This window comes from Pyricularia pennisetigena, chromosome 2, assembly GCF_004337985.1.
Source record: "Pyricularia pennisetigena strain Br36 chromosome 2, whole genome shotgun sequence".
NCBI lineage: Eukaryota > Fungi > Ascomycota > Sordariomycetes > Magnaporthales > Pyriculariaceae > Pyricularia > Pyricularia pennisetigena.
This window is the reverse complement of record NC_043741.1, coordinates 1716307-1727782: the sequence shown is the minus strand read 5'-3', so window position 1 is coordinate 1727782 and position 11476 is coordinate 1716307. Positions and strand designations below refer to the sequence as shown.

General features: G+C 50.7%; 6 protein-coding genes across 6 annotated transcripts; 2 read left to right on the top strand and 4 right to left on the bottom strand.

The window, feature by feature from the left end:
- Positions 1-1954: 1954 nt before the first annotated feature.
- On the bottom strand, positions 1955-2733 carry PpBr36_00456 (uncharacterized protein; the record flags this gene model as incomplete). The annotated part of the gene is made up of 2 exons (XM_029887649.1): positions 1955-2530; positions 2614-2733. Coding segments are annotated over 2 exons (696 nt in total), but the record flags the coding sequence as incomplete, so codon positions are not given.
- Positions 2734-3222: 489 nt separating this feature from the next.
- Positions 3223-3752, top strand: PpBr36_00455 (uncharacterized protein; the record flags this gene model as incomplete). Its single annotated transcript, XM_029887648.1, has 3 exons — positions 3223-3273; positions 3369-3496; positions 3611-3752. 3 exons carry the CDS (start codon positions 3223-3225, stop codon positions 3750-3752), a joined length of 321 nt encoding a protein of 106 aa, XP_029752621.1.
- Positions 3753-4134: 382 nt separating this feature from the next.
- On the bottom strand, positions 4135-6000 carry PpBr36_00454 (uncharacterized protein; the record flags this gene model as incomplete). Its single annotated transcript, XM_029887647.1, has 2 exons — positions 4135-4252; positions 4325-6000. 2 exons carry the CDS (start codon positions 5998-6000, stop codon positions 4135-4137), a joined length of 1794 nt encoding a protein of 597 aa, XP_029752622.1.
- A 485-nt stretch (positions 6001-6485) lies between these two features.
- Positions 6486-9071, bottom strand: PpBr36_00453 (uncharacterized protein; the record flags this gene model as incomplete). The annotated part of the gene is made up of 6 exons (XM_029887646.1): positions 6486-6988; positions 7057-7265; positions 7340-7731; positions 7803-8321; positions 8390-8450; positions 8575-9071. The coding sequence occupies 6 exons, from the start codon at positions 9069-9071 to the stop codon at positions 6486-6488; spliced, it is 2181 nt and encodes a 726-aa protein (XP_029752619.1).
- Positions 9072-9506: 435 nt separating this feature from the next.
- Positions 9507-10334, top strand: PpBr36_00452 (uncharacterized protein; the record flags this gene model as incomplete). The annotated part of the gene is made up of 4 exons (XM_029887645.1): positions 9507-9556; positions 9656-9689; positions 9785-10088; positions 10168-10334. 4 exons carry the CDS (start codon positions 9507-9509, stop codon positions 10332-10334), a joined length of 555 nt encoding a protein of 184 aa, XP_029752620.1.
- A 509-nt stretch (positions 10335-10843) lies between these two features.
- On the bottom strand, positions 10844-11428 carry PpBr36_00451 (uncharacterized protein; the record flags this gene model as incomplete). Its single annotated transcript, XM_029887644.1, has 1 exon — positions 10844-11428. The coding sequence occupies one exon, from the start codon at positions 11426-11428 to the stop codon at positions 10844-10846; it is 585 nt and encodes a 194-aa protein (XP_029752617.1).
- Positions 11429-11476: the final 48 nt, after the last annotated feature.

Sequence of the window (11476 nt, the reverse complement as noted above, 5' to 3'; positions counted from 1 at the left end):
ACCTCGTTATGTGAAATGACAATTACCCAGCTTTACCAGGCGGCTAGGCATTATGCAAGTCATTTCTTGGTACCTACCGTATGGTCGTACCGTATTGAAGTAGCGTATTTACATGCAGTGAGAAAGGGGAAAAAAAACTCGCCGAAGACTGATCTGCGTTGGGGGTGGCTACTCTTCAGCCGTATTTCATGTAATCGTTTTACGTGGTGGTTCAACACAAAGCATCGAAGGGCCTAGATTCTGGGGATCGACAGATGCTTTACCCCAATCAAAAAGAACAACGACGCATGTCACCCTTGGGGGTTCTTTCTTTCTTTCCACTCAGCTCAGCTCAGTCAAATTTCTAATTTCCTATTGCCGCCAGTCTTACGCCGTGACGGACTTCGTTTGATTTTGTCTTGCTGCGTCTATGTTCCTGGTAAAATGTACCTTGCATTCGCATGTGCTCCCTTGTGCCTGATTTTTGTTGTCTGTGTGAGTACAGTACGTTTTCAATCTGCATTTCGCAAGGCAAATTGTTGCACCCCATGAATGAGATTGATCTCCAGGGGGGTGTCAATCCCCGTCTATCTTACCAAGAAGGAAAAAAAAAAAAAAGGGCCCTGGATGATCGACGAAGCGCCTTATCCGCTCGGGGTTTTCGGCGCAGCCGGCACCTCAGCCAGTCAGGTACCGAAGTACTTGAGGAGTATCACTATGAAGTACTATGTACAGGACAAGTGCCCACACTAGCGGCCATAAGAGGTCCACCACAGGTGCACTGAGCTTTTGCTTCCACACTGTGACTGTTGACCTCAGTCCTCATCATGCCCCGAGATCTGAACGGACAGTCATGGTCCCACCGTATACCCCGATCCCCGGTTTCTTCTGCCTACTGTACAATCATGCATATTGTCGCCATATATGATACACGGAAGACCAAAGTGCCTGGGTATTTGTGTTGGACCCAGGGACAACTAGCGGTGGAGAAGACGGCTGGCAACTCGGATACTTCATTCCGAGTTAAGATTGATTAACTAACCAGGGGGTGAGCTTGCTGCATCACACTGAGGTACATGGTGGTCATAGGGCTTGGTATACGTAGTTGACTGTAATAACACCTGGGCTGTATATAATGACAACGGTGCGAATACATATCAGATATTATACCTTTCTGTCTAGGATGTCGCGATAGCTCCTGCCCAATAAACGAAAGAAAATCACAGGGTTGCCTCTACAGCTTGAACGCATGCCTGTATCAAAAGTTTACCACATCTGAACCAGAGTTGCATTACATTCTTACCTAGCCAGAGATGACTGTGGAGGCAATGTCGAGCAAACACACTTGCAGCTCTGAGAGTAAACATCATGCCGCATGTGTTAATCCTCTCCTGTGTGTTTTGGTATGGGACCAGGAAGATGGACCGGATCTAGAGGTGACCTCATTTGAGAAGGTGGAGCGACCAAGGAATATAAAAAAAAAAAAAGAACCAATATAACCCGAGAGGCCAGCGGATCAAATTTTCAGCGCAAGGTGGAATCTCTCAATATCAAAGAGCGGTCGATATAGAAACCTGTGCTCAGTATGCCTCTCTCTCCCCATCCTAGCGGGCGGAGGAGAAAATAATACGGTGGCGATGATTACTTGGTGGTGGAATTTATACCTGGCCCATTTACGCCTGGCTAACCCACCTCAAACGTAAGCCCTGGCTGATCCCGACGACACTTGGACTGTTGCTAGTGTGAGCATTTCTCTCAAGTCGACAAAACGTTTCCCTCGTAATATTTCGAAGCTGCACAAAGATATATCCCTTTTGATACCAAAAAACGCCGATGATGCCCACTCGAAACTCAAGAACAGAAAATCCGCTTGCAGGTCGTGTTAGCGGGGAAAAAACAATTCCGAAAGCGCCGTAGAAACAATAGCACAGGCAAAAGAAAAAGAGGGTTGCCGGCGAAATTCGAAAAATTCTTTCTAGTCCGTGTCCATGCCATCCACGTCGTCGGCGTCGCTGCCCCACTCCGCATCGTCGTCGTCGTCGTCGCCCTCGCCGGCACCGACCGTCCTCTCCACCACGGTGTCGACGCCACCATCCGCCCGCACCCTCTGGCGCAGAATCTCCTTGCCAAAGAGCTTGCTCTTGCCCGCCTTCTTGGACTGCTTGGCCTTCTCGACCATCTCCCCGACCGACATCTCCTCGACCTCCTCGACCGTGATGCCGCGCTCCTCTGCGATGCGGCGCTTCTCGGAGCCGCGGAGGCGCGGCAGGAGATGCTCGTTCTCGGCGACGAGCTTGCGCGCGGCGGCGACCTCGCGCTCGCGCTTGCCGGCCATGCGCTTCTTGTAAAACACGCGCTCGCGGCGGGCCCGGATCTCGGCGATGCGGTCCATGGCCTTGAGCGTCTTTTGGAACAGGTCGCGGTTGTAGCGCACGGGGACGTTGCGCCGTGCCGCCAACTGCAGCGTCGAGTCGACCGTCATCTCCTTGCCGGCCGCCTTGCGGAAGGCCTTTGTCCACTTGAGCTTGCGGGGGTTGCGCTTCATCTTGAACTGTACACCGGGGACAAGTCAGGTCGAAAGTTAGCAATCCATCGATCAGCCCTCAAGTTCTCCTTGCCAGGTGTAATACTGACGTTCTTGTGGCATTTACTCCTGCAGAACCGAAATACCCGGGCATCGTTCCTCACGAACTGTATGCCCTTGCCTGGGTAGGCCGGCCTGGAACAGAAATAGCACGTCTCGATCCTGAGTAGTACTGCGTTAGCAATAGTCCTTGTGTATCTGCTTTACAGTCAGTCGGTGATGCTGCCTCGTACCTCATCTTTGCGACTAGAGGATGCCGGGCTGCTTGGATATGAACAACAACAAGCGCTGTATAATTGTGCCGTCCATCAACATTCAGACCAGAAGCAAGGCGAGAGGTTCCGCCGCCCGCGAACACCGACTTTTTTTTGGTGGGGCTGAACTTTTTTTCGCCGCTGTAGGTGGAACCGAATTGGATCTTTATCTTATCTCGGTCCAACCAGAATTGTCTGCGCCGTCCTTCGTCGCCCGACATTTGTCCGCCGTTGACGCGACCCCTAGTCAGTCCATCACCCTGGTCCTCCCGAACCGACCAAAATTCTTCGGTGCCATCGTCACACAACAGCATCGAAGTCTACTCTACGCCGTCGCAAACGACTTTTCAGCACACTTTAGAAGACACCCAAACACCAGGTACACAACACAAGCATCCCTTAATCATGGCCTCCACGTTTGGACTAGTCGCCGGCGCTGCCGTTGCGGCATTTCTTGTATGATCTTCTCATCCCCTGGGGTTCCGTCATTATCGGTGCTGCGCAATGATGAACCCAATGCTAACAACAAAAAAAAAAACTTTTGCTCATAGGGTCGCGCAGGATACGTCGCACTGAGGAGGTCTCGAGGCGGCGTGGGCGCCATGGGCAAGGCATTTTATAAAGGCGGCTTCGAGCCCAAGATGAACCAGAAGGAAGCCTCTTTGATTCTATCGCTAAAGTGAGTGACACATGGCTTCCGAGTTTCTGACTCTCGGGAGTCTCGAAGTCCGTAAAAGGAGTTGCCAACAGAAACAACAAAGAAACTTGACTGACAATTCCATATTCCCGACAGCGAGCGGAGCATCACCAAAGACAAGGTGCGCAAGGCACACCGCACCCTCATGCTGCTGAACCACCCCGACCGAGGCGGCAGCCCTTACCTTGCCACCAAAATCAACGAGGCCAAGGAACTACTCGAGAAACAGGCCTCGTAGCGACGAGCCGTTTCAAAATAAAGACTGCTGGCTCATCTCCTGCTATGACCAGTCTGCTGCCTTCAGGCTTTGGCTGTACTAATGTAGAAATATTAAAACGCAAAACTGTAACAACAACCCCCATTATGACGGCAACCATTTCTTTCATGGCAACGGCGTTCGGAGTCGGAGGAGAAGACAGGCTCTTGTATTTCATTGAGCCCCGTCGGCTGGGCGTGTATAGATTTAATACTAGAACCATCTCCTAGCTAAGGCATCGGCCTCCTTGATTGTTCCACCAAAACTGAGCCAAAGTCGGGCGCCCAAAGAATAATGGGTCATTGATCACTGCTGACTGATGAACAGACGTGACTCCCCTGCCCCTGGTCACTGGAATCTGTACTCAAGCAGACTCATACCCGTTTGCACGGGGCAAGCCAACAGGGTCGCCGCCGTCATTCCCTTCGTCAGAGCTCCAGCCGCCTTCATTGTCTACCTCGTTCTCTTGGAGAGGTCGCTCGCTTTTGGGTGAAGGATTTAATTAGCAAGTGCCGTTGGCATTGAGATCGGGGCCGTGCCTTATGGCTACTCACATCCTCTTGCCCATGGCCCTATCAAAACTCTCCTGTCGGGTGACCTGGGCCATTGCCAGCATTGCTTGAAGAGTGTATGTGGCATCGTTACCTGCATTGTGCAGATACCGATAACGAATCTCTAGGCTTTCCAGAACGCGACTCAGCCTGGTTGAGTTGGGCTCCCGGCGCCAATGCTGAAACATATGCGCTGTGTCGACCACATCGAAAATTTCGGGGACTTTCCGTGCATCGTAATCGACCTTTAAGAGATGCTCTACATCGGCCATTATGTCGTGGCCAACGAGCACAACATAGGCGCCTCTGTGGCCCGGCCAGCTCGATGAGGGCATTCCGAGATGGGAGGCCACTTGCTGGACGATAGTTGCTTTAGGAACCAGCTGCGACTGTCCGAAGTTGAAATTCTGCTGGTTGTTTGCTACGTGCTGGCCGTTCATGGCCCATGAATTTTCCTTGATCACGTAATGGTATGACTTGATCAGATTGAACCAGTTTTGGGACTTGTCTCCGGCGGGTTTGCCCCGTAGGGACAAAGTATCGAGTTCGGCGATGCCGATCTCGGTGACAAGGTTGTGGTTTAGCTCATAAGTCTCGACATCAACACAAACGAACTTGATGTCGAGTGGAAGCCTTGCCTGCGAGTTGCTCAAGGTAAAATACTGCACTCCTTGGGCAACAAATTGTTGCTTGCCCTGGCGAAGACCGAGATAGCGTTGTACACGTTTGGTAGTCAGTCCCCATTTTTGACGATCCGCAACTCGCTGGATGGCTCGCTTCTTTTTCTTTGCGTCGCCTTTTTTGAAAGCCTGCACATTGCTTAGCCCATCAATGAGTTCCCGGAACTGCTGCTGGGCTTGGGATGTAACACCGTTAAGGGGGTTATTTTCGCGAAGCGATGCAAGAGCGGGAAGGGCAAGAAATTCATCCAGGCTGGTTGTACGGCCGAGGAAGCGAGGCCGGGGTGTACCTCCCAACCCGAACCAGACCTTGAATTTATCGGCGTTGGTGCCGATGGGTATGGTCAAGTTAATACCGAGGGCAGCGTTGGTATACTTGAGAAGATGCTGCAGCTGTTTTGTCGGAACAAGCAGCACAGGCAATCTTCCGGGACTGGGATTTTGGATGTAATAAAAGTCCCAGATCTGATTGTTATAGACTGCCGGCGTTCCAAAGTATGGAGAGGCTGCGGGCCGGTTGCCATTGCCAATGAAGTTGGCCGGGTACCTTTCGACAAGTGACCAAGGAGTGAACGACTCTTCCCGTGGCGCAAGTTGACCTCGTCCTAGTCCTGTCCAAGTAGTGTCTTGAGCTCGCCTGACCTCCTCTGCCATCATATCGTCGACATCTAGGTCGCTGGCAGCGATGTTCGGCTCGGTGCGCAGTATATGACGGTATCCAGACCTCGGCTGGTGCTGCTGCTTGGCCATCTGGGTCTTGCGAAGGGTCGGACCGTCTGAGCTGTCAGATTCGTTGTCGGTGCCGCCTTGATTTTTGGGCCTGGCTGAGATGTTTTGGCGTCTGCTTGAGTTGGTCGGGTTAGAGACCCCTGCGAGGCTCACCCATTCGTCCATAGCAGCGCCTTGATCGGGTTCCAATTCGATGAGATCCCCAAAAATGTCCTCGCCTTTGAAAATAGATTCAAGACGGGCACGGTGGCCTGCAGAGTCCTTAGCCATATCTTTTGATACGGCGGTAAGAATCTGTCTCGGGCCGGGAGTTAGTTGGAGCTGGACAGCCTAGTACACCAAGCCGACGTTTGTGTTTCTCCCGCGGGTTGTGGAAGTGGGAAGTAGAATGAGATATGTCTAGATCAACAAGTGGGCAAGTGCGGCAGTTATGATGAATAGAAAGCGATGGAAGATCGATTGCCTGGTAAGGAAGGAAGGAACGGGCATGAGTCCCCCCCGGCTGTTGGCCTTTGTATGCCACTAGACCTAGGCCAAACTGAGGTTGGGATAAATCTCTGATTCTTTCAGGGTGGAATGAGTATGATTCTCGTACCCTCAGTAGACAATCATCCCAGGTCTCACGAAAGCTATGACATCAACGGAACAATCAACTACACCGTAAAACGCCCCAAGCCTAACAACAATCCCAACCCATATTCTACATAATATTCCCAGCATTACACAGCTCGTGAAATTTCAAATACAAACAATTCTCATGATTTTTTGAAAAACTGGGCGGCCTCATCTTCTGTGACGCTGGACACCTCAGACTCCTTTTGCGTGATCAAACCGAGCTTTTCGAACTTGATCCTCCACCACATCTCGCGCCTGTCCCCGTTCAGTTCTCCCGATACAATCTTGGTCTTGAGAGACTTCAAAAAGTCGTTGTAGAACACAGGCTCCTCCAGCGCAACAAGCTCGTCCCTCATAACGCGTATGTTTTCTGCGGCGCGGTCATAGTTCATATCACCCATGCTGGTATTGATGAATGATATTACTACCTCGCCCATTTGCTTGGCAGCGTTCTCAATTGTCGCCACCTTATCAGCCGATGCTAGCATCTGCTTGAACTCGGGCACTGAATTCTCGGCAGATATTTTGGCCCGCTTTGCCCTGCTGGATCCGTTGCCCGAATTGTTCAACAAGGCGTCGACATCGAGGCCTGAAATCGGCTTGACAACCTCGCGTTGCCGTTTGCCCTTTGCCTTTGGAGGCACTGTAGAAAGAAACCCGAACACTGTCAGTGGAAGCTGGCGCCTGATATGTGGGGAACAAAAACTTTACCTTTCTTGACATCGGCGACCTTTATGAGCTTGTTTATTTGGTCTTTGGCCTGGGAAGTGACCTTACGAGGTGGAACCGAGTATCTTGTAAGCACCTCAGAGTCCAAATCAAGCGGCTTATCTGGGTATACCACGCGGAAGCGAATGGCCTGGTTGACACGATGAATTATGGGCGAGTATGTGTCTTCAATCGGAGCGTATTCTTGGGGCCTAAAGTCATAATCCATCAGTCATCTCGGACACAAAGCAGAGATAGGTCATATCTCATGATCGCATGAACCTACTCCTGATCATCCCCACCAGCTGCCGAAATATCCATAGCATCTACATAGTCGCTCATGGCTTTCTCCAGCTCCTCGCTTGGTAGTAGCCTGTGCTTTGTGAGACTCTGGCCACCAATTGTGACGACTTTGTCCAGCGGTGGAAATTGATAGTATCGAATGTCCTCTGCGAACGGCAGAGGAACATCGTAAAGACACTCAATATCTAAGTCTATGTGAGGCATCAGCAGCAGAAGCTGGGGCTCTTTGCCGTCCTTGGCGACCAGTCTAGCTATCGCATGTGACTCCGTCTCGTATAGCGCATTGACCAGAGCCGAAAAGGCGAGCTCGTCTTTCTCATTGAACTTTGAGGCGAAAATGACGGATGATTCTCCCATGTTCAGGAATCTCTCGTACTTGTTTGCTGTCAGCTCAAGCAACAGCCTTCCAAAGTATACATGGTACGGAAAGACGCTTGGGTGCTTACCTTTTCCCATGCAATAAAGCCAAGTATTGCGAAGCTCTTTTTGGTCTCGAGCTTGGTTATGTTGAACTCGGACTCGGGCATCGGAACCGCAGTCCTGCCATATAGGTAACCCCTGGCCAGTTCCTCTTGAGGAACATCACGCTTGCCACCTGGGGCATCCGGGTCGAGGACCTTGTAATTCCTAGCCGTCTTCAAATCGGCGAACTGGCCACCCAGCCCATCGCCGCCCTCTACATCCTGTCCTGACTGTGTAGCCCCCGTCTCCGACTTGACCATGACGTTGCTTGCAGTAATCGGCCTGGCCTGTTTCGTCTTGAAGTATCTTTCAACATGAATACTCAGAGCACTCTCCTTGTATGCCTCAGGGTCACCAAGTGTTAGTTGGCCGTCAAAGCTTTTGTAAGGCTTTGTCGATTTGATCCTGGGCGTATTAAGTTCTTCCACAGCTTCGATCATCGTGCCATAGACACTGTCTTTGCAGTGAGTAGAAAGAGACTTGAGTAGCTTCTCGTTTCTGGCCTACGATGGTAGTTTTGGCGTTAGCAGACATAGTACCAAGCGATTGGAACTATTTTGGTCAAGCATACCTTTAGTTGAGGCTTGTCTTCCTCTTTAAATGGATAATCAGGGTCATTAAAGTCTACTCCTCTGGTAATTTTCTTCTTCTTTAGCAATTGTCACATCTGGAGAGAATAAAAAAAAAAAATTAAAAATAAAAAAAAATAAATAAAAAAAAAAAAACAAGGAAAAATGAAGATAATGCAAGTCTTACATGATTGTAATTTCAATGTTCAACTGATTGATGCGCTCAGCTATCTCGCCCAGTGAATCACCATCGATTGCTCCCTGCCCATCGGTAACGAGGACAATTTTGCGCTTGTACTTAAGTCGCTGAGGCGCCGCCTCGTCGATCATGGCGATTGCCACCACGACTGCCGAGACAACATCACCATCTGAAGTGCTGCTAGGGACCAGTTTGTCCTGCAACGACTTGAGAGCAGATAGCGTCATGGGAGCGACGTTTTGGAGAACAGATATGTTGTTGTAGCCCTGGTCACCGGCGTCGTCCAGGGGATTGTCAGTAGCATCCGTCCGCACGCCCACCACGCCGACCTGCCACGTCTTGCGTGATGCGGCAGTTGTGGTGCATAGTTTGTCCCAGACATAGCGCATGCTCCAGTCCAGGTTGGATTCGGTACGGCCGTTGTTGCAGTCTCCCATCGACGACCCGAGGTCGATGATATAGACCGTCGCCTCTTTATCAGCCATATTGTGTGGGGGTTCTGGCGAGTACTGGTGTGTTTTGCCCTTTTTTTTTTCACTTGTCAATTAAGATTGCAGGATTCCTACGTCCTGGTTTATCGCTCATTTCTTGGGTGGCAAATATTCCAGAAACCAGAGGAGACGTTTAGCTGAAGAGCCAAATCAACCAAATCTCGTTGCGTTTGTTGGTAGATATCCCCAGTTTAGGCAGTCATGGTGGAGGCGCGACGCGCCAAACCTCGAGAATGACAGCACGCAGTCACGTGAGAGTTGCTTCCCTAAGCGGAAATGCCGGGGGCGTTTTAAGTTGACCCTCGCCACAGTGAATGGACGCCGTCACTCCCGAACCTTGAAATACAGAACAGGGTTTCGTCCTCCCCTCTCTTCTCTTCTCTATACAAACACGCATCTCAACCGAAATCCGCTAGTATATCCGTCAACATGGCAGACCGCTCGCTCATCTTCTCCCCTGCTCCGTACCATATAATTTCGTAGGTGCTTCTGAGTGAACCGAAGGTTTTTGAAAGTACCTTGGTGGTTCACTATACTCCACAAATTCGCTCTTGTCTAACACTCACCACTTTTTGTAGATATGGCACGCTACTGGGCACCACCTTTTTCCAAGTGAGTATCTGATGTCCACCTTCCAAGAAGGGATTCTTCTCCTTCGGCTTTTCTTTTTTCAAAAGTAAGTACTACTAACCGTCACGATTTGCCAGTCTTTCGTCAATGGGATAGTTGCATTCAGAGCACTGCCGAGGCCGCAGTTCTCCATTCTTCAACAGAAGATATTCCCAGTTTATTTCGCCATTCAATCCGTGCTCCCAGTCACCCTTGCCTTGACTTGGCCTGGTTCTAGAAATGGACTTTCGAGTACGCCATCGGGCATTGCCGGTGTGCTTGACGAGCAAAACCGCTGGGGCGTGCTAGTACCCATAGCCACCATGTTTGTGACCGGCGTGGCAAACTTGCTTTGGCTGCTTCCGGCGACAACAGGATGCATGCTGGAGAGACGAGTGCAGGGTAGGCCATTTCTCTCTTCTATATTGCCCAAGTGGTTTGATCTCCAGTCCGACTCGTTGACGATACTCTCCTCAAACAGAGAAAAAGGATGGGAAACGTAGCTATGACCCCGCTCCTCACTCAGAGGAGATGAAGGCATTGAACAAAAAGTTCGGTATCCTTCACGGCATATCATCGCTGTTGAACCTGGGTACATTTATTGCGCTCATTGCCTATGGCTTCACTTTGGCAGGTCATCTGCACTGAAGCATACCCGCAATTGTAACAGTTAAGGGTACCCCATCGGGCCATCTTTTGTTTGGGCGTATTTGGTGGTTAAAGCTTTGGCAGAAATGGAACAATGTTTCATCGTTTTTGCCATGTTGACAAATGTTCTACGAGCTGGCTCAATTGATCTAAGATATATCATAGCAGTCGACTTTCATGACGATAATGCAAATGCTATTGTTCTAGTCGGTAACATCATAGCTCGTGACAAACGTATCCAGATTCACAGACCAAAAAGATCCAAAAGGGCTGCGCAATCTAATACAGGTCTCCCTCCGACATTGCTCGAAATCGTTCCTCCTCCAAAGCAATCCCTTCAACATCGACACGATCTAGGGGCTGCGGTATAACAAGCCGCTTTCGTCCGCCTGTCCTCCTAGAGTGCATCAAGGTATAGACGATGTAATTGTTTGTCCGTTCGGTCTTCCCGGGCAAACAGGATTAAGATTATCGGCAACATAAAAAAGATAACCACCAAGCTGACAAACTCAGGGACGTCTCGTTCCGAGCTGCCGAATCTCATTCCTCGCCGCAATCAACTGCTTCTTTGCTTCTTCCAACTCGCCCTTTCGATCTTCCAGCGTCGGCTTCAGCGTCGTCTCCTTAGCAGCATGCCTAGACTTGTTGAAGTAGTGGCCGAGCGACCACTTGCCCGGCGGCCTGGTGAGCATCTCTTCAATATCGACCTGGTCAGGCGGTTTGGGGAACTCCCTCAAGAGTGGGTCACGCTGGAGCTCCGCGAGCGAGGTTGTGCGGTTCGACTCGAGACTCGTCGACGACGAGAAGGAGGACGACGCAATGGCCGAGTTGCGGTCCCTCAGACCCGGCCGGCCGTCGCTCAGGTCAGTGATGGTGGACGAGACTGTCGACGAGATGGAGCTGCGGTGCGAACGTGTCGACATCTGGCTGTCCTTGGTACTCGTCGGCTTGCTCGCCGATGACAGAGTGGTTGGGGCGCATGGGTGAGGTGATGTCCTGTCGTCGACTGCGCTGTGGGGATTGTCTCGGCCCTTGATGATTTTGAGATACTTGTTGAAGGAGCCTAGGGTCCTATAATCGTCGTCGGACTCCATCTTTGTCTAGTCTTGGCCCGTATTAGTGTTTTGTTTTTTTTTTTTTTT